Below are 21,028 nucleotides of genomic sequence, written 5' to 3'. Positions count from 1 at the left end.
CCCGCCTGCCTCCCGGTCCCTCAAAGGCACTGTTCTGGTTGGATGAACCCCCAAATTCTCAACGAAAATACAAAAGGCACAATTTTAAATGTTTCCATGACTCAAAGGCCTCCCACACCCAGAACGCACTTCCTGGCTGCCCACGGATGCTGTGAGGATCTGGATGCATATCACTCACTGTGCTCACTCAGAGACTGGGGAGCCCAGCCGAACCCCCAGGCCCTGCAGAGAGAGGGTGGGCCCTCTGCAGCCTCCCTGCCCCTCCCTTAGTCGCGTCCCCTGGGCCTCAGTTTCCCCATCTGTAAAATGAGGGCACCGCCTCCGTGTTTCTCAGGCCTTCTGCTCTGACAGCCTGGGGACGCATTCCGTGAATTTCCCTTTATTTTTCCCCAGTGCCTGTCGGGTGACTGGCAGCCTGACAGCTCTGGGAGACGGTGCAAGGAAAGCAGATAGCATCCCTTAGAAGACAGACATCTGCACCGCGGAGTCCCAGACAGGGAGCTCGCCTGCCGAGTCTTCCTGACGCCGCAGCACTCGCCGCGCGGCTCCGCGTGTGATGCATGCAGGCCGGCGCGTGTCTGCTGCCATCTGCACTGCTGCGGAGATCAAGGGCAGCCCTCCTCCCCTCCCATCCCCGCCATTCCATTCATTCGTTCACCTGCTCCTTTCATGCATTCACGGCCATCTCTCAGCACCTTCTGTTTGCCAGGTGGAGAGAGGGTACCCAGTTCAGCACCTGCCCCTCTGCCCCTGTCTCCACCACGTGCCTTCCCACCTCCACACCACTGACCAGGCTGTTCTCTCCACCAGGCACACCCTTTCCTTCTCCCTTGGCCAGCACGCCTTTGTCTCTCCAGGTACAGCTTGGCGGTCACTCCCTGTGGGAGTCTCCTCTTGATGGTCTTCCTTCCTGGGTCCATTAGTTGTCCCCTGTCTGCTCTCATGATTCCTTGGGCTTCCAGATATCCTGGCCCTGTGTGTAGTTGCATGGCACACTTCCCCCGCTGGGCTGAGCAGAGGCTGTGGTTTATTCAGCTCTGACCCCCCATGGCTCAGCACAGGGGCTGGGCAGAGAGCAGGTTCTCAGCAAATCCTGTTGAATAAGTGTGGGAATGGGTGAGTGGGTGGAGTTGATGAAGAGAAATATGGGGATGGAGGGATGAAAGGTGAGTGGATGGGTGGATAAATTAATAAAGGATCCATTGATGGATGATGGAGGGATGAGTGGATGGATGGATGATGGATGGATGGTTGGTAGATGGGTAGATGGATGGATGATGGATACATGGATGGATGGATGGATGGATGGATGGATGATGGAGGGATGGTGGGTGGATGGATGGGTGGATGGATGGATGGGTGGGTGGATGGATGGATGGATGGATGGGTGGATGAATGATGGATAAATGGATGGGCTTAGGCAGCCTCTCACTTGTAATTCCCATGCTGCCCTGGACCTCTGTCTCCCCTAAACCCAGCCCTGGGAAGCTGGCTCCAAATGCAAACCAGCTGTGTCCTGCCCCCAGTATAAAGCCTGCCAGGCACCCTCATGACCCCACCCTGGCCCGCCTGGAGCATATTCTCCTAGCCAGCCCCTGATTGGCACTCCACATTTATTCTTGAACCACTTATTCCCCGTGGACCCCTCAAGTGCCCACACTCCGCCTATGTCAGGGCCCTGCTGGGGCTGCCTGAGGCTGGCTTTCTTTGGGCCAGGCTCATCTGTTACTGCATAGACTAGGACCCAGAGCCCAGACACAGGGGTTCTGTAGGCCGGTGAGTGTAAGGAGAAGGCAGAGGGGGCATGCCTGTGGGCGGCTTTGAATGTGGGAGATGGAGACTCAGGGCACACGTAACTTGTGTGGGGATTTGTCTGGGCACAGACCTTGGAAAGGCCCAAAGCTGGCTGATCCTAAGAGCAACCTTGCCCCTGTTCTTCTGGACCAGGTAACCTGGGCTCACAGCTGGTGGAATATAAGGAAGAAATGTACATCACGTCAGACTGCGGGCACACCTGGCGGCAGGTAAGGAGGCAGGGGGCCTGACACCTGCCCCATACCCATTCTGCTGATGATTGGATCTGTGGTCCCCTCCCCTCCCAGAGGAGTTCTGAGACTTAGGTATTCACCCTCCAGCCAGCCTGACTGGGGGAACACAGGGCTCCTCTTAGCAGGTGTTAATGTCTGCCACGTAAGCTACTGCTGGGGGGTTAGAGACCTGACCTGTGTCTTCACATGGTCAGACCCGTTACTGTGGGGGTCTAAGCAAAGGCAGTGAATGCCAGGGATGGGGCTGGAGCTGCCATCCTGGTGGGGAGCCACACGGTGCCTTGGAGGCTGGGGCTGAGCTCTTCTGGGAGCCCCGAGGACAGGACGCAGGGACCATAGGTGATACCCAGGTCCCTGGCAGGGGTGACTGTTGGGTATATGGCAAAGACATGGAAGAGAAGGAGAAAGAGAAGGAACAGGCTTGGCAGAGCCTTGCAGAGTCTGTGTTGGGGGGCCTGGGAGGTGTGTAGGGGTGAGGATTCGAGGTAGCAGTGGGCCTGAGAAGAGAAAGTGGAGAAGCAGTTCTGTAGGAGATGGTTGGACCTGCCAGGGTTCCTCTGCACAGGGCCCACGTGGAGCTGACATTCTCAGCCTGGAGGGCGGGCAGTGGGCTGCAGGCGCCAGCGTCCCCAGCAGTGCAGTCACGGGCACGCCGTGAAGGAGCCGGCGTCAGGTCCACCAACTGCATGGAGTGACAGCCCCTGCTTTTCACACTGCAGAGCATGCACTAAACTTTCGTGTGCGTCTGCCCTTCCAGACAGCGTCAGGAGCTGTACTTTGGGGCAGGTTTTCCATGGTGAGGCCCCACTTGTAGCTACCCCCCACCGCCAAGGTCACGCTCAGGACAAATATGTCAAGCCCAAAGGTACCCCGTCTACCTACAGCCTGGGTATAAGGCCCTGACATTTTTAATCATATGCAAGAAACAAGGAATTTTAAAAAGGGCAAAAGAGACTTACTGTGTTAGAATATTTCTATTTTGCTAAAACCTGTGAAATGTGCCCAAACTTCCTTAAAGGTCACCGTCTGTCCATTTATTAAGGAAGTGTGCCCCGCCCCCCCGTGAGATTAAGGAGGCCAGGGAGAAGCAGACAAGGTGTTCTAATTTTGTAGAAACCGATGGTGAGGTATCCCCAGTGACCCCTGTTGTTGAGGAACTTGCTGGGGTTCCACATTTGGGGATATGGGAATTGGAACGCTGGTTCCGGTGGGGAGCGGGAGGCCTGCCCTTGCGGGGCAGAGGTGCGGGGTAGGGGTGCCGGAGCCCGGGGAGCAGAGGAGGGGTGCTGTGTGTCTGTGTGCGAGGAGAACAGGTGCTCTGCGGGGTTTGGCGTTCACTGGGGGGTGGGAGGCAGCGGTGGCGGTGGCCAAGGACAGGCTGGACAGTCACTCGAGGCAGAGCAGCCTACTGAGTGTAGGCAGATTGTCAGGGACATCAGATGTCCCAGGAGAACTCTCAGAATCGGAATTACAGATGACAGCGTGTATCCGCTTAATGGACATAACCTTTTAAAAACATGAGTTCCCTAGGATGATGAAAATAACAAAGCAGGAAACATTCAAGGAGTCTCCTCGGAGCCTGGGGTGCAGGGGAGGCGGGAAGGGGCAAGATGGGAAGGGGACACCGCCTGCCCCTGGGCCCCACTGCCTGCAGCGGGCGCAGAGGGGCTGCTGATCAAGGCACCAAAACCACAGCGATGGGTGTTCAAAGCCCCTCCAACGCCATTGGTGGGGGTCAGGACCCAGACTCCCCTCTTCCTGAGTCCCAGGCTAATGGGAGTGGGGTCGCTCTGGGGCACCCCCTGGGGTAACTGGGAGATACCCTATCTTGGGAGTGAGATGTGCCCGTGCCCTGCCCGTTCTCTGGGGGGAGCCAGCACCAGCGGGCAGGAGGCACAGCCCAGGGCAGACGGGGCCCCTGCTCTGGGACAACCGGGCTCTGAAAACCCACTTGGGGTGGTTCCCTTGGACCACATTTGGCGCCATGGCCTGATCCCCCAAGAACATGGATCAGACCCCCAGTGGAGCAAGAATGGGGGTTCTTGTGGGGCAGACAGACCCTCTGCAAGTTCAGAGCAATGGAAGCAGCGCTCAAGGGGAGACTTCATCTCTACCTCTGGACTCCAACACCCAAACAGAGAGGACCCGGAGCGCTGGGTCTGTTGGATGGGTGGACACTTGGGGAGGAATGTTATGAACCTTCCTTCCACACAGTGTCCTAAGATCTGCAGACTGTCACCTCCCTCATCCAGGAACCTCTACCTCTGTTCATGCGTCCTCCAATAGCACCTTCCTGAGCGAATGGTTAAGAGGGACAACATCAGGCACACCTACTCCTCCGACCCCTGCAGATGGGGCCACAAGCCTGGGGAGTGAGTGCTGCAGGGGTGTATCTGGGGAGCACCCAAGTTACTGCTGTGAGCCCCCACTCCAGCCTGCGGCCTCGTCACACCCAAAACGCAGCCCGTCCTCCTCCCACTGGCTGTGTCCTGCTGGCGGAGACAGGAGGCCCATGGACTAGGAGTCACGGTGGAAGGCCAGGGGCTGGGTTCCAGGCCCGGGGTCCGTCCTGGCTTTGCCAGCTACCAGCTATGGGGCTTCAGACAAACCCTGTGCGTCTCTGCACCTCTGGTCTCTCTTTGGAAAATGGGGAAATGACCTCTGAGCGCGGTTGCCATTAACAGGACCGTGTACGTGCAGCCAAGGCCACCACGCCGACCACCCTGCCCTCTTCCTTCTCGTCCCCCGCTGTGACCCCCGCCTGCAGACATGTTTGAAAGCAGAGTTCATGGGATGCCTGGGTGGCTCAGCGGTTGAGCATCTGCCTTTGGGTCAGGGCATGATCCTGGGGTCCTGGGATCAAGTCCCACATCGGGCTCCCCACAGGGAGGCTATGCCTCCCTCTGCCTGTGTCTCTGCCTCTCTCTCTGTCTCTCATGAATAAATAAATACAATCTTAAAAAAAAAAAGAAAAAGAAAAAAGAAAGAAAGCAAGCAAACAAGAAAGCAGACTTCTTTCTGGGTTCTCCTGGAGAAGCTGGCCTGCAACTCAGCTGAGCCAGCCCAGCCTGGCCCACCGCACCCCTGCAGGGTGCCTGCTGGGGTCCTGGAGGGGCTCCACCATGCTTGGTCCTGTAGCTGCCCCTTTTCTGGGTCACTTCTCCTGACCTGACAGCCTCCTGCTCTAAATACTAAGTAAGGGGGAGAGGGCAGGGTTTCCACCATTTCTCCTAAGTGGCCTTTCTTCCTTATTCAAGTCATGGTGTTTGCTAGAGAATTCCTGTGAGCTGTGGGAAACCCCAGCAGGACTTGGAGGAGGTGGAGTTATCTGGGGAAGAGCCTTGCAGGCTGAGGGAGCAGCGTGTGCGAAGGGCCTGCAGCATGTTCAGGAAAAGGAGGCCAGGGTGGCTGGTGTGTGTGAGGGTGGGAGAAAGTAGGCGGGGCATCTCCTGCAGCGCCCTGGAGGCCATGAAAGGGTTTGGAGGGGATTCTAAAAGCCTTGGGGGAGGGGAGGGCCGCTGGAAGGTTCTGGTGGGGTTGGGGCTGGAGGATGTGATGTATGTCAGGGCTGCACCCACCCAGGTCTGCTAAAGTTCCCAATTCCTAGGATGTGGGGCCTCTGCTCCGTGCCCCCCGCACCACGCCCTCCACACCGTGTCCTGCTGGCTCCCCGAAAATCCGACCCTCGAATAAGGAAAGACTCGCGATGGAGGAGCGGGGAGAAGGCAAAGGCGCCGCCTGAAGTTCCGTTGACAGTTTCCTGTTCCCGCCCAGTCATCTCCTAGAACATTCCCCCCAAGTCAGGAAGCTTTCAGGTCCACCCGCCCAGGCAGGGTGGGCATCTGCTTGCAGGGGCCGGCTGAGCCGCACTTGTTTGGGCCTGGCCCAGCGCTAAGTGGGGCCACATCACCCCCAGCTCCGTGGCCCCTGCCCCCAGGCCCCCAACGCACAGATGGCCGGCTCGGCCAGCCCGCACGCCACCACTTGTGGAGACCTGGACAGGCTGGCACGGAGGACTGCGCCGGCCCCGGGCAAGGGGCTGGGCTGTGTGTGTGCACACGTGTGCATGTGCATGTGTGCGTGTGTGTGTGTAGGGGGCGGTCCTGGCTCTGTTTCATCTCCTGGGCCTGGGGCAAGGGGCTGGGGTGTGCATGCGTGTGTGTGTGTGTGTGTGTGTGTGTGTAGGGGGGTGGTCCTGCCTCCATCCAGTGTCCTGTCCTGGGACGAGTTGTTAGGGTGCATGTGTATGTGTGTGTGCATGTGTGGGCATATGTGTGTACGCGTGTGTGCACGTGTGTGCATATGTGTGTACGCACACGTGCGTGTGTGTGTGCATGTGCGTAGGGGGGTGGTCCTGGCTCCATCCTGTCTCCTCCTGTCCTGGGGCAAGGGACTAGGGTGCATGTGTGTGGGTGTGTGTGCGTGTGGGTGTGTGTAGGGGGAGTGGTCCTGGATCCATCCCGTCTCCTCCCCAGCTTCCCTGCGCTCCTGCCAGGACACCCACAGGTCCTGACGCTCAGACGGTCAGGAGGTGGCGCTGATTTTCCGGGAGCCAGCAGGACACGGTGTGGAGGGCGTGGTGGGGGGCATGGTGGGAGGTGAGTGTGGTCAGTGGTGGGGCCCCTCCCTGGGAGAGGTGCAGGGGAGGTGCCAGTGCCCCCTCTGGGCAGGGTGGAGCCCTAGACATTTGTGCTCATGGATGATGTAGCAGAGGCCCCTGCGCCCTGGCGCCTTAGGAGCTGCACCCCTGCCTCCTGCCTGTGGCGAGGCCCTGGCCTGCACCCCCACCCCGGCCTGGCTTCCTCATGAGCCCAAGGCCACCAGGGGAGCTTCCTCCTGTGTGAGCCCTGTCCAGGCCTCATGACCATGCGTCACCTGAAGACTTAGCAGCCATTCATTCATTCACTCCCTTACTCATCCATCCATTCATTCATCCCCACACGGCTCGCCGCCCACAGGCACTCTCAGCTCTCAGCTGGGCCACGAAGGGGACTCAGGCCCTGCCTGGGAGGAGCCTCCCTGCTGGAGGAGACAATGACAAATAGTGTAGCCCGGGGCCCAGAGACATTCCCCACCCAGCCTGGCTTCAGGGAGGGCTTCCTGGAAGAGGTGGCACATCGGCTGGGTCTTAATGTCAAATAGGGCTTTGCTGACGTCTGTGATTTCTTTCTCACCTTCACGTCGTCCACCACATTGGTGGGTGAGCTTTTCCTGGGCAGAGGGCTGCCTGCGGCGTTTATGTGCAACGTTCTTATGTCAGTGGTCCAGACACCGCCACGCTCGTTCAGTCATCCCATGGGCAGAGTCTGGTGGTGTGGGGGAGCGTGGGGAGGGCCTGGGGGACACGGGAGCCCCAGGCTGGCCCTGCCTCGGGGAGCTGGCCTCTGCTGGTGCCCCGCAGCCCGTGTGTTCACCGCTCTGCCCCCAGAGGGTGACCTGCCCTCAGAGTGTCACCTGTCCCCTCTGCAGGTGTTCGAGGAGGAGCACCACGTCCTCTACCTGGATCATGGCGGCGTGATCGCAGCAATCAAGGACACCTCCATCCCCTTGAAGATCCTCAAGTAATGCAGGGGGTGGGGGGCAGCATGGGGGCAGGGGCCAGGGCAGGCAGTGGGGGCAGGGCTCTGCCTCCTGGGAGCTGCTCTAGGGCAGGCAGGGGCATGCAGGGAAATGTCACAGCACGGTCAAGGAGCTGGCTGGAGGGAGGCCTGGGAGGGCTTCCCAGAGGAGGTGACGTCCATCAAGTTAGTCAAGGGGAGGAGGCAGGGCCAGGCAAGGAGGCCAGCAGGATGTGCCCAGGTGAGAGCGCGTTTGGGTCAGCTTCAGACCTCTGGAGGGCGTTTGCGGGGAAGTGAGGGCACGTGTGAACTCCGGACTCAGAAGGTGCAGCTCAGGAAGCTGCTAGGAAGCCGATATCACTTGAGTCTGAAAAAGAGTTTCCTGCACTGCAAGCTGGTGACTCCGTAATATGATGCATTGCGGGGCAGTAAGCTTCTGTCCCTGGCCTGGCACCCCCTGGGCTGGGCTCGGGCATTGGCTGGGGCTAAGCTGGACATTCCAAGGCCCAGATAACCGCAGTCCAGGGGCTGCAAAGCAGCTTCACGGTACCCAGACGACACGCCCGAGCCCCTTGCTGTAGCCTAAGGAGAGGCGGAGGCCCCGTGGTGCTGGCGGGCAGCTACACGCCCCCCCCCCCGGGAGAGAGAGCACACTGGGCCGGGCTCTTCTCCCAGCACCTCAGCTGGGCAGCACTGGCCCTGGCAGGGCTGGATCCAGCAGGGCAGCAGGTCCTGGCCATGGGGAGTGCTCCTGTCTGCCTGCGGTGCAGACACCCCTTCTTCCGGCAGGTTCAGCATGGACGAGGGCCTCACCTGGAGCACACACAACTTCACCAGCACCTCGGTGTTCGTGGACGGGCTGCTGAGTGAGCCGGGGGATGAGACGCTGGTCATGACGTGAGTGGCCACAGGAGGTGGGCGGGCAGAGGGCAGCTGACCCCCAGGTGGACCTTGCTGCTCCGAGGCACGGTCAGCACGGGACTCCTCACCTCCCTCCCTGTCCTCCTCACTCTCGTCTCCAACCTGGCACCTGCCTCCTTGTGTCTTACTGCCCACTGTCCTCTGTCACCCCCGGGGACATCCGTCACCTACTCAGGATGGCCTGGGTGGTGAGGGCTGGAACCGAGTCGGGGCAGCTCGAGTGGACCACTGCCCCAAGCTGCCTTCGCAGCCATCATCTTCATCACCATTGTTATGACGAGCCGTTGGCACCTGGAGGGGCTCCCAGGCCTGCTTCCCAGTGAGGACCCGACACCCACATGGGCAGAGGGGCGGAGCCAGGCTGTGGCCTGGGTCAGGCTGGGCTCTGAGACTGCAGCTCAGGTCCGTGGGGTGCCAGGTCTCACTCTGGGCACAGTGAGGAGGGGGCGAAGGGGCATCGGGCATCCCTGTTGGGATCTGAGGGGGTAGGAATTGAAATAGGGTGCATGGGGCCAGAGCCTGGGTAAACGGGGTCCAGCTGTGGAAGGTCCTTCCTGGGCGAGCCAACCACCTGGGGGCTTGTTTAGGCAGAGCTGATCCACAGGCCAGGGCAGGGGCCTGAGACTCTACATTCCTAATGGCTCTGCCGATTCTTGGTGTGCACCTTGGTGGGTGCAACGGGGCAGGGCTCTGTGCCCTCCTGCCTTTTACTGATAACACCCGCATGGGGGAGGCCAGGTTCCCCAAAATGCACATCTACCTGGAACCTGTGACTGTGTGGAAACAGGGTCTTCGCAGATGTGATGAATCAGGATGAGGTCACGCTGCTTGGGGGTGGGGGGCATGGGGGGCCAATCCTACGTCCTTATAAGAAGGAGAAGGATGAAGACCATCACGCAGGGAGAGTGTGAACCCAGGCGGAGGCTGGAGGAGGCCACGATCCCAGGACAGCTGGGAGCATCTGCGGGATCTGGGATCTGCAGGGAGCACCTGGTGGGATCTGTAGGGAGCACTCGCTGGGATCTGGAATCTGCAGGGAGCACTCACTGGGAGCTGGAAGAGGCAGGAAGGACCTTCCCCTAGGGCCCCACCCTGTGAAGGATAAGCCTCTGTTGTTTGCAGCCCTGTTTGTGGAAGTGTGTTGAGGCAGCCGCAGGGCCCCACAACGTTCCTGCTCCGTCAGGCGGCAGAGAGGACACCCACACTGTGAATACCCAGTCTGCATGCGGTCAGTCTCCCTGCGTCCTCCTTCTCCCTGGGACCGGGCGGGAGCTCCCCAAGGGAGACGCCCTCCCACTGACTGAGCGCCCCTGGCTCTGCACTGCAGCAGACCGTAGGCCAGCCCTCCTCCGGTCATTCCAACAAGGCCTGCAACATGCTGCCCCCTGTTCCTGGCCCTGGGGACCCTGAGGACCCCCCAGAGCCTTGGTCCAGATTGGCAGACAGATCAGATTTAAGTGAAGAGTGGCACCCGGCATGCTTTGTCGCTAGCATGAAAGATGCTGGAGTCCCAGGGCCAGCATGCTGGGGTCTGACAGGTGTCCTGGGCATCTCGGAGCAGCTGATCTTGAACTGGGACCAGATGGATAAGACACAGGCCCAAGGACAAGCGGCGGCTTGAGAAGGAGCCAGTGCATTCCCACGTTAGGATCTGGACTGACCGCCCGCTCCGGCTCCCTCTTTCCTGTGGCGGGTGGGCCTGGCCAGGGGGACAGCCGGCTGCATGACCCCCCCACCCCGCCTGCTCGGCCCGGGGTGGCCGCGGGCCCTCCCCCAGGAGTGGATTTCTGGCCTGGGAGCCTTTCCCTGGCATGATCCCCTCCCAGCCCACGGCGGCCTCCACCCTGTGGCCCTGTCCTCTCTCCTGTCGGTCTTGTCCTCCTGAACACCCCAAAGAGGCCCACCTGGATAAGCCCCCAGCCTCAGGCCGAACCTGGCAGGAAACTGCCCAGCACCAACAATGCTGCCCGCCACGCCCAGGCCCGCCTCCACCTGCGGGGCTCCAGGCTGTCCCCTCGTTAGCGGGGAGATCATGTGAAGGCACCCCAAGTTCCTCCGGCTGCCGGGGCAGGGCTGGGAGACAACAGGCCTGGTCAGCTCACGGCTGCTGACCGCCACTGACCACCACCACTTCTGTGCCCACCTCCAGGCTCCTGGGAACTCAGATGGCGTGGCCCAGACGGACACGGGAACAGGGAGTGCGGGTCCTCCCTCGGGTCAGGCAGCCTCTGAATTCCTGGTGGACTTAAACTCGGTTTTAGTGACCCGTCCCTGGGGGGCCTTCCCTGCCACCCCCAGGACGGAGGCAGCCTAGTGCCCTCCCTGCCTCTTCCCCAGTACGGCCCCTTGGACAAGGGCCGAGGGGACGCTGTGCTGAGCCCCCCTCTATGTGACCGGGTGTTTTCATACGTGATCTCATTTTGTCCTCATAGGAAATGTCCACGAGGGATTTATCCCCCTGCCCCCCCTTTCACAGGTGCTAACATCTCAGCAGTTCTGCACCGAGGGAGTGGTGGGCGCAGCCCCCGTCACCTCAGCTGACCTTGGTCCCGAGAGCAGAGCAGAGGGCGGGGACCCCGTGACGCCATCCTAGAGACCCTGGGTGGGGTGCTTCCCCTGGACACCTGGTCGCTGCCGTGCCCCTGCCTGGAGACGCGTCATGTCACATTATGTCACATTCCAGGCTCAGGTCAGGGGCGGGAGGGAGGCCGGCTCCTCCTGGGCCCCAGCAGGTTGCCACCGTGTGTGTGGGCGAGGGCAGGGCTCTGTTTGGGGTGTGCGTGCAGGCGGCGTCGCAGGGCTGCCGTCCGCAGAGCGGAAAGCAGGAGCCAGAAACGCGGGCTCACAGGTTTGGGAAAGGGCCCAGCCGCGGGGCGCGTGATGGGCATACGTCGGGCTGTGTCGTGTTTGTGCGGGTGCAGCGCACGAGCTGTTCTCAGGATAATGTGGTTTTCAGGAGGGGGGACAGGCTGCTCGGCGGCAGGGGTGCCCAGAGCATCCCTATCGAGCTAAGACCCTCACACCCTGTTTCCGTAACCGACCCAGCAGGCTTCGTTCTGGGGGACGGGAGACAAGGGCACTGACCGCAGGGGAAGGTTGAGGCTGGGACAGCGGGAGGCCCAGGGTCCCCGAGGACCAGCGAAGGCCCCTGGCCAGGGTGCAGAGGTGGGGATTTCATCTGCAAAGTACAGATAACAGTATCTACTTCGTGGGTCTGTGTCAGGGAGCAGAGGAATTGTGGCATTGTGTGTGTGAAGCTCCTCCTGTGCGCCGGGAGCCCACACCAACGATCCTGAAAGGGCACGGCTATCATCCCCATTTTAAAGCCACAGAAACTGAGGTACACAGAGGTAGGGAACCTGCCCAAGGTCACACACGGGACACGGGGCCTGCCTGGCTCAGAGCTGCCTTAGGAACACAAACTCCTCTTCACATATCGGGCTCAGATATTCAGAGCCAGCCATCAGGACCCCAAGAAAACACTCCAAGACACTTCTCACCTGACACCTTGGAGTGGGGCTAGGACCCCTTTGGATCATGACTGTCCTTCCCCAAGCATCAGTCCCTGTCAGCATGCTTGGAAAGGGACTGAGTATAGCAGGGTGCATAGCCTCCCCCACCCAGATGCTCAGCCTCTAGTGATATGTCCTGAATGCTGTAGGATGGACTGGGGAAGGACCGGAAGTGCAGGCAGGGGCCCTCTTCTCTGGTTGTCTTTGGAGTCCAAGGGAAGCCCCTGAAACAGCAGTCCTTGCAGAGAGGAAGGGATCTGGGTATATGGTCAGTGAGCACTGAGGAAGAGGAAACGGCTCAAACAAGCTGTGTGACCTGGGGCAAGTTACTCAACCTCTCTGTGCCTCAGTCTCCCTTTCTGTAAAATAGGGGTGGACTCACCTCACAAGTCCATGGTGGGGATTAGAGCAGACGGCCCAGATGGAGCCCCGAGCCCATGACGGGTGCCCCGTAAATGGCGGCCCTTTAGAGAGCACCGAGGTGTCCGTCCCTGCTTCCTCCACTCGCCAAGGCTGGGGCCGCATGGGGAGCAGGATGTGAGCACGGGCTGCGTCCTTCCCGTCCTGCCGCTGCCAGCAATGTGCTGACTCCTACTTCTCCTTGGATCCCTGGTTGTGCCTGGAAAAACAGCCTGCGGCCCCACTCAGCAGAGCTGGGTGTCCCAGGCACAGACACCCCAGCCTGGCATCCCTGACCTGGGGGTCCCAGGCACAGACCCCTGGCTCAGTGACACTGACAGAGGCAGGAGAAGCCCGGCAGCAGCCAGCTGACCACCTGTCATCTTCAGAACAGAAGCGAGGACCGTGGAAGGCAGTGGGAAGGCCTGGGTGGCAGCTGGGGGTTCTGGGCTCCTGACATGACGCGCCCACTTCCTCGTCCATTGAGGGGGCTGTGGGGGGCAACACCCACGTGTACAATCCATGAGCCACTGACAGCGTGTGCTAGTTGTGTGGACACCGCTGTTAGGACCACATACCTGCGGCCCGCTGGACACTTTGCTGGGGGCCGGGGGCTGTGGTGCCAGGGGGCCAGGATACCAGGCGGCCAGGGGGTCAGCAGTACTGGGGTGCCAGGGAGCCGGGTGGCCAGGAGCTGGGTGCTGGGGTACTGGGGTGTCCTGGCACGGTCTGCGAGGCCAGGGGAGGTGTCACTGTGCCTGCTGCACCGCGGGAGCCAAGGCCCAGGGGAGGTGGTTTGTGCCAGGCCGCGGGCCGGGCTAGGGTGACTTCCCTCCCCCCCACCCTCCGTCCGCAGCGTCTTTGGCCACATCAGCTTCCGCTCCGACTGGGAGCTCGTCAAGGTGGACTTCCGGCCGTCCTTCTCCAGGCAGTGCAGCGAGGATGACTATGGCTCCTGGGACCTCACCGACCTCAAGGTGGGCCTGGGCGTGGGACAGGGTGGCCCCTCCACGGCCAGCCCCCGTCCTGCGCGGCGGCACCGGGAACCCCACCCCTGGGAGGGCTTCCCAGGACCCGGCGGCCCTCAGACGTCCGGCCTCCTGCTGGACTTGAGGGCCCCGCCCGGCGCCTGGGCTGCTCTGGGCTGGGGGCTCCGAGCCAACTGTGCGGTCCCGCGTGCTGGGGATCCGGGGTTCGTCCCAGGGTAGGCGGTGCTGCGGGACCTGCGCTATACATGACCTAACACCCCCGGGGCGGGGTCTGGGACAGCCCCACCCCAGAATCTCAGACACACAGATGTTTCTGGAACAAAAAGAGTAGTCACATGAAGCGAAATAAGGGCTGGAAGTGGCCTGCCTGCGGTCCAGACCAGGTCGTGCTGCCAGAACTGTGATGGGAGGGCCGGGGTTCCAGACCGGGGTTCCAGGATGGCTGGGGTTCCCGCACCTCGCACCTGTTGCTGCTCCTGTCACTGTTGTGGGGCGGGGGCAGGGCCTGCTGTGTCCACACATGCCCCGGAGGCCGCGGTTCCTCCGAGCTCCTATGCAGGTGGGCACCCTGCAGGTCTAGGGGACGAAGAGAAATGTAACAGGGACCTGGTTTCCAGCGGCCCTGCAACCCCTCAGGCCCAGGGGGAGCGTGTACACAGTGGGTGCTCAATGGATGCTTGCGGGCTAGGATGGGAGGGAGGCTGCCCCAGCGGGACCTCAGGCCCGCCAACCCCATCCTGGGCCTTGGTTTCCCCATCTGGGAAAGGGCACATGCCCTGTGCCCCGACGGCTGCCCGGGGGCTGAGGATCGGCTGTCCTGGAGATGGCAGGGTGGGCAGTCCAGCCTCCGGAGGGCAGTCGGCCCTCCTGGGCGGGCTCTCACCCCGCGTCCCTCTGCAGGGCGACCGCTGCATCATGGGCCAGCAGAGGAGCTTCCGCAAGAGGAAGTCCACGTCCTGGTGCATCAAGGGGAGGAGCTTCACGTCGGCCCTGGAGTCCCGGGTGTGCAGGTGCCGCGAGTCCGACTTCCTCTGGTGAGGACCGCCCGGCACGGGTCTCAGACTCGCGGTCCTCCTGCCGCCTCTTGCTGTGCGCCAGGGCCAGCGCCAGGTCCAGCTGTGCCCCCGGGGGGAGTGCGAGGAGCTTGAGGAACCCAGGGGTGCGGTGGGGGGATGGGTGCCAGGAATCAGGGAGGGTGTCCTGGGAGCTAGCGGCGCCCACCCAGCCTTCCCAGACTCTCAGAGCCTTGTTCAGGAAGCCCCTGGCCCAGCGCCTGCCTCCCTAGCCATCCTCAACCCTTGCCGTCCTGCTCCCCATTATGTGCTGGCCACCCCTCCTCCTGCATCTCCCTACGCCAATGTCGCGGGGGGGGGGGGCGGGTTTGTGCAGTGCCTCTCCCCTCCCCTGGCTGTCTCTAATCTCCTTTGGGACTGGTGCACCTCCTCCAGGCAGCCCTCCAGGACACCCAGGCTGGGCTCACTGCTCTCCTGTGAGTTCCCAGAATCCCCTCTGCATGCCTTCTCACCTGGAAGGTAGCTGATGTTCAGGCTGGACAGGGCCACGTGGACTTGCCTGTGACCCCACAAACGGTCATAGCAGACCCTTGCCGTGAGGCCTCCCCCCAGCCGGGCCCCCATCCCCACTGGTGCCTACCTCCCAACCGCGGTTCTCTCTCCTCCAGTGACTACGGATTTGAGCGCTCCCCCTCCTCAGAGTCCGATGCCAACAAGTGCTTTGCCAACTTCTGGTTTAACCCCCTGTCCCCGCCAGACGACTGTGTGCTGGGCCAGACCTACACCAGCAGCCTCGGGTGAGCGCGGCACAGGCCTCTTCGTCTCCCTCCAGGGGCAGAGACACCATGGCAAGGGGAGGCAGCTGACGATGTCCTGCCTGCTGGGCCCCCAGGAGTAACCTGGCACTGACCCTGCAGGGTCCCCATCTCAGCCTTCATGAGGCAGGACCAGGGGGGTCTGTGCTCTGAGCTGCCTCTGAACAAGGAACGGAAGGATTAGGTACCTAAAGCTATAAACCCACAGCATCAGGAGTTCCCAGGACCTTGCCTCTTAAGGTCTCTGCTTCTCTTTGAGGAAGTTTTGAGATGAAAGAAGACATCAGTGAACTTACTAGAACATCCCCATTACTTCCTCTGGGGAGGGGCAGGGCAGAGCTTGAGGGAGCAGGGCCAGATGTTGCAGGGTTTGGCCTCAGCAGTGTAAATTCCACCAACCAGCAGCCAGCCATTCACCCATCATCCCTCCCTCCCTCCCTCCCTCCCTCCCTCTCTCCATCCATCTCCCTTCCATCCTTCCATCCATCATTCACCCATCATCTCTCCCTCTCTCCATCCATCCATCCATCCATCCTTCCATCCATTCACCCATATCCCTCCATCCATCTGTCCATCCATTCATCCTTCCATCATTCAACCACCATCATCCATCCATCCATCTATCCTTTCATCCATTCACCCATCACCTCTCCCTCCCTCCCCTTCCATCCATCCATCCATCCCTCCATCCATCGATCCTTCCTCCCATCCTTCCATCATTTACCTATCATCTATCTGTCCATCCATGTATCCTCCACCCATCCATCCATCCATCATTCACCTACATCCATCCATCCATCCTTCCATCCATCATTACCCCGATCCTTCCATCCATCCATCCCCCTTCCATCCTTCCCTCCACACATCCATCCCTGCATCCATACATCCAGCAGCCAGAGAAGATGCTCTGATGCACCCACTAGGGCTTGGCAAGCAGACTCTTGTCTGACGTGTCAGAGCCAGCGCCCACATCAAGGGTGAAGGGTTGCACGTCATACCATGAGCATACTCTGGGCACAAGGGTGCTGTGGGTGGGAGTAGCTCTTAGAATGTATTTTCTTCTAAATTAGTCCAATGTGTTTTGCATGATAAACCCCTGAACGTATACTCAGTGGCTGAGCTCTGGGGGCAGGAGGGGGCACCAGGCCTAGGGACATGGGCAGAACCAGGCACTTTGGCTGTGATGCTAGTTTTAGGGACACAGAGTCCCGGTGTATCCTGAGGAAGCTTCACAAGTGGCAAGTCAGATGATGCTGTCCCTGCCGTGGTTTGCCTGGGGTCTCCTAAAAGTTTCATCAGAGCCCACGGTCTCTGCCCTCCGAACTCCTATCCAGCCTCCTCACAGCCCTGCTCCCTACTTTGGCTCCAGCTGCCCACCATAGGACCTTTGCCCACGCCAGTCCTGCTTCCTGCTCGCCCTTCTGGCTTCAGCTGAAGGGACGGATTCCCAGAGCTTGTCAGTGGTGATTTGACCTCATGGGGGGCGTAGAGCGATGCAGTCCGCCTCTCGCAATGGGCGGTGCCCCGGCAAGGGCAGGGGCTGTGTGTGCTCAGCCCGTCCCCAGCAAATACACGGTGGATCAGGTGTCCTCTGGTGGGGTGGTGAGGAAGGGAGCCCCGAGGGGGCATGTCGGCAGCACGGCCACGGCTGAGCCCCGGTCGGTCTTGGGCAGTTTTCTCTGCAAGGCCCCTGCATGTGGGCTGTGCCCAGTCACACCTTCGGCCACAAGGACAGCAGGTGTTAGGGTTGTCCTGAGCACTGTGACCACACAGGGAAGCAGCCAGCCAGGGAGCAGACCCTACCATCGCTGGTCACCCTCCACCCAGCCCGGCTTCTCAGCTCTGTCCGACCCAGGGCAGCAATGGCCCTCGGTGGGGCCAGGTGGAGGCCAGGAGGCTAGGAGGAGGCCAGGCATCCGTGGGGAGGCCTCCAGCCAAGAGCCACAGCTCGCCGGCAGCGAGTCCCCCGGGCTGCAGGACCTGTGCCCTCCGCCGCCGTCCCTGCAGACCCTGACCTGCCCTCTGGCCGCAGGTACCGGAAGGTGGTGTCCAATGTGTGTGAGGGTGGCGTGGACCCGCGGCAGAGCCCAACGCAGCTGCAGTGCCCGCTCACACCGCCCCGGGGCCTGCAGATCAGCATCCGCGGTGAGGCGGTGGCCGTGCGGCCCGGAGAGGACGTCCTGTTCACGGTGCGGCAGGAGCAAGTGAGTGCAGTGTGCTGTCCCCACTGGGCGCTTCCACGGGGCAGGCAGGGGACGGGCGTGGGTGGGTGTCCCCTCCGCCTGCAGGTGGTTTAGAGCAGAATCATCCAGGCCAGCGTTTTCCAAGCCGGGGTGGGGGTGGGGGTGGTAAGATGGAGCCCGAGTCACCTCGTAAGGATGGGATCCAAACCTCAGAGGACTGGAGTATGGACGGGGGTGGGGAGGGTCACTGTGCAGCCAGCACACGAGGCGGGGACCCTTCCGCACATGGCGGTGTGTGTGTTTACTGGGCTCTGACGCTTCCAAGATTCATTCATTCCTGTGGGCGGTGGTGCGTTAAACCTCTAATTATATTGATTTAGTTAATCTGGAATCTTCAGAAAAGGAGAAAGTTTTTTTTAAAAAAAGACAAACCACTATTACTTATAATCCCAGAACCAAAGATAAATCCTGTAGGTAGATGATAGATACAGATTTATTTCTATGTCATAGATACAAAAATGTGAATTCCCTCCCAATCTTCTGCTTCCTCTCGTCTTCTCTTTAGTATAAGTATTACGTATTCTTCTGACTTAAAAAAGAATCTATACTCACGATAGAACATTTGAAAAACGCCTGAAAATGTTGAGAATATAAATACCACCAAAAAACCCTGTTCCCCCCAAGGTAACAGCTTCGAGGTTTTGTATTTTCTTCTAGTCTTTTGAAATTAATACACAGCAAAGTTATTTTTCTGAGTATGGAAGTAACAGAGTCACCATAGAACATCCAGAAACAGAACTCAGAAGAACTTTCCCAAACTCAAAGCGATGGGAGAGCAGGGAAGGGAAGCCCACTCGCCCCTGGAGGGAGACCTGCCCAGGATTCCCCGGCCGTCTGCACACCCAGCTCTATTGCGCACTCGGGTTTGGGTTAAGAAATATGCTGAATGAAGCAAGTTCAGCTTTATAACCTGTTTTTTGCACAGGTCCTTCACATGGGGTGGGGTGATGATGACAGAGGTGTTTGCTGTTGCAAAGCAGGGACCCTGGTCTCATGCAGACAGAGAAACTGAGGCCAGAGGACGCAGAGTTGTATGTGTGGTGAGCGCCCGTGTGCCCAGCCCCAGTGTGTTCCTCCCACCTGATCTGTAGCCAGGGAAACCCCAGCTCAGAGACATGCAGTGACTCACCTGAGACCACACAGCAACAGGTGACAGAGCTGGCCCTGGGCCCCAGGCCTGGGGACTCTGCATGGACACCTGGTCTGTGGCCTCCAGACTTGGGCTGAGCCTGGGGCAGGCCCTGGGTCTCACCCGCTTCTTGTCCCTTCTGCTGATGAGCCTGGCCCTGAGACTCCTACTTGGGGACTCAGGGGTGGCCCTGGGGTTGGAGGTAGGCATCTGTCACAGCAGCATCTTGGCCTCCTTGGGGAGTGCGATGCCCCCCTCTGGGGGCGGGGCCCCTGGCCCCTCAGAGTGGACTCCCTGCAACTGTGCCCGAGTTGCAGCACAGACTCCCAGAAGAATGGCCTTCTGCTGCCCCCTAGAGCCTCCCATCTGGGTGAATTCTTCAGCGAGAGCCAGGACAGGACAGGCCCGTCAGCCTCCTCCCGGCCCCCTGCGGGCCCAGCCTGGATTGCAGGGGCCTGGGCCGCTGGAGGTGAGGGGAGTGCCCCAGAGATGCTCTTGTGAGAGATGTCTCCATTGCACACCCCTGTGTGGAAGAGGCCGCTGGCTTCCTCATAGAGGTCGGGAGAGTGTGGGAGCCCTGTTGGGGTGGACATGCACACATGGACGCACACTCACACGCTCATACACCAACACAGGGGCTCGGGCACACGCTCGCCACGTGTTCACACCCGCGTAGCCACTCACGCATCTGCACACTGACACACAAGTCACACCCACCCTCACGCAGAGGCCAAGCTGCGTGTGGAAAGTGCTGGATCTGGGGCGGGGGCCAAGTTCTGTGTGTATCTAAGAATTAAAAATAAGGACTGATAGAGAGCCCAGAAATAGAGCCGCACAGAAATGTGCAGCTGATCCTGACACGGGAGCCAAAGCATCCCAGTGGAGGGATGGAGCGCCGATAATAATGAGCCTCGGCAGGAACCTCGCACCTGGTACCAGATGGACTCAGAATGGACCCCAGAGGTCCACAGAGGTCAATGTAGAAAACTATTGGGGCACCTGGGTGGCTCAGCGGTTTAGTCCCTGCCTTCGGCCCAGGGCGTGATCCCAGGGCCCTTGGATGGAATCCCACATCTGGCTCCCTGCAGGGAGCCTGCTCCTCCCTCTGCCTGTGTCTCTGCCTCTCTATGTGTCTCATGAATAAATAAATAAAATCTTTTTTAAAAAAGTAGAAAACTATCAATCATCCAGGAAAAAGATAGAAAATATGCCAACCTAGGGCCATGCCAGGCGTGTGTAGACACCAAAAGCATCATCCATAAAGGAAATTTGGCAAATCGGACTTTATCCAGGTGGGACGCTTGAGCTCTGAGGGAGACCCCCTGCAGAAGGTGAGAAGCAAGCCATGAAGAAAATATTTACCCAGCACACATCCAGTGACCACTGGTACCCAGGACACGTCAAGAGCAGAAAGAAAACACCTGGTTAGGAAACAGGTAAAGGACACAGAGGGACGGTTCATCGCAGACAACAAGCAGGTGACCATTGAGCGTAGGCAGTCGTTCAGCCTCACTGGCCATTAGGGAAATGGGAATCCAACCCCAGTGAGGTGTCACTGCACACCTATGAGATGGCCAAAGTAAGAAACAGCGACCCGACCAAGCACTGGTGAGGATGCGGAGAAGCCGGACCCCTCCTACGCGGCTGCTGGGAGGATGAGATGGTACCGCCACTCTGGAAAGCCCTTGGGCAGTTTCTCAAGAAACTAAACACACAACCAGCAAGTGCACTCCTGGGTGTTTTGTCTCAGAGGAATGCAGACTTGTGTCCACACGGAACCCTGCCTGCGAGCGCCCACCACAGCTTATTGCAGAAATGCTGGGAACCGGGAACACCCGGATGTCCTCAGAGGGGTGTCTGTTTGGACAGTGGTGCAGCCACAGCCTGGGACACTACTCCCCCGTGAAAAGGAGCAGATTCCTGCCACGAGCCACGACCTGGGTGAGTCTCCGGAGAATTAAACTGAATGAGAAAAAGGCAACCCCAGTGACTCTGTGCTGTCGAGCTCCATTTATAGGACATTCGTGAGATGACAAAGTTGCAGAAACGGATGGATGTGTGGCTGCCAGGGTGTCAGGGGTGTGATGGCAGCGCTGGCTCGGTGGCCCTGCCCCCCCCGGCGGTGTCCATGTCTGTATCCTAGTTGGCGCGTTCTGGTTTCCGGCAGGTGTCAGCACCGGGCATGCGGTGCGGGACACCCAGGATCTCTGCCTCGGTCCCTACACATCCACGCGAGCTGGTGGTGGTCTCAGAATAAGATGTCCACGTCTTCTTAAAGTGCTCGGCAGCACACAGAGCAAGGCGGGTGCCGGGGTGGGGTGACAGTGACAGATCTCTTCTCCACTCTCATGTTTGCTGTTTGTCGGTGTGGCCACTAGACTCCTTTCTGACCAGGGGGAGA

At 60.0% G+C, this 21,028-nt stretch overlaps 1 protein-coding gene across 1 annotated transcript in view; it reads left to right on the top strand.

Annotated features, from left to right (window-relative positions):
* SORCS2 (sortilin related VPS10 domain containing receptor 2) overlaps positions 1-21,028 on the top strand; it is a 459,873-nt gene that overhangs the window by 422,405 nt on the left and 16,440 nt on the right. The window contains exons 12-18 of the mRNA XM_055326673.1: positions 1,948-2,024; positions 7,518-7,609; positions 8,396-8,503; positions 13,295-13,415; positions 14,328-14,461; positions 15,109-15,237; positions 17,288-17,459. Of these exons, the coding sequence (XP_055182648.1) occupies positions 1,948-2,024; positions 7,518-7,609; positions 8,396-8,503; positions 13,295-13,415; positions 14,328-14,461; positions 15,109-15,237; positions 17,288-17,459 (833 nt within the window). The remainder of the gene's footprint in view (positions 1-1,947; positions 2,025-7,517; positions 7,610-8,395; positions 8,504-13,294; positions 13,416-14,327; positions 14,462-15,108; positions 15,238-17,287; positions 17,460-21,028) is intronic.

Source organism: Nyctereutes procyonoides, unplaced genomic scaffold, assembly GCF_905146905.1.
Source record: "Nyctereutes procyonoides isolate TBG_1078 unplaced genomic scaffold, NYPRO_anot_genome, whole genome shotgun sequence".
NCBI classification, from domain to species: Eukaryota; Metazoa; Chordata; class Mammalia; order Carnivora; family Canidae; genus Nyctereutes; species Nyctereutes procyonoides.
This window is presented reverse-complemented; position numbering and strand designations above follow the sequence as displayed.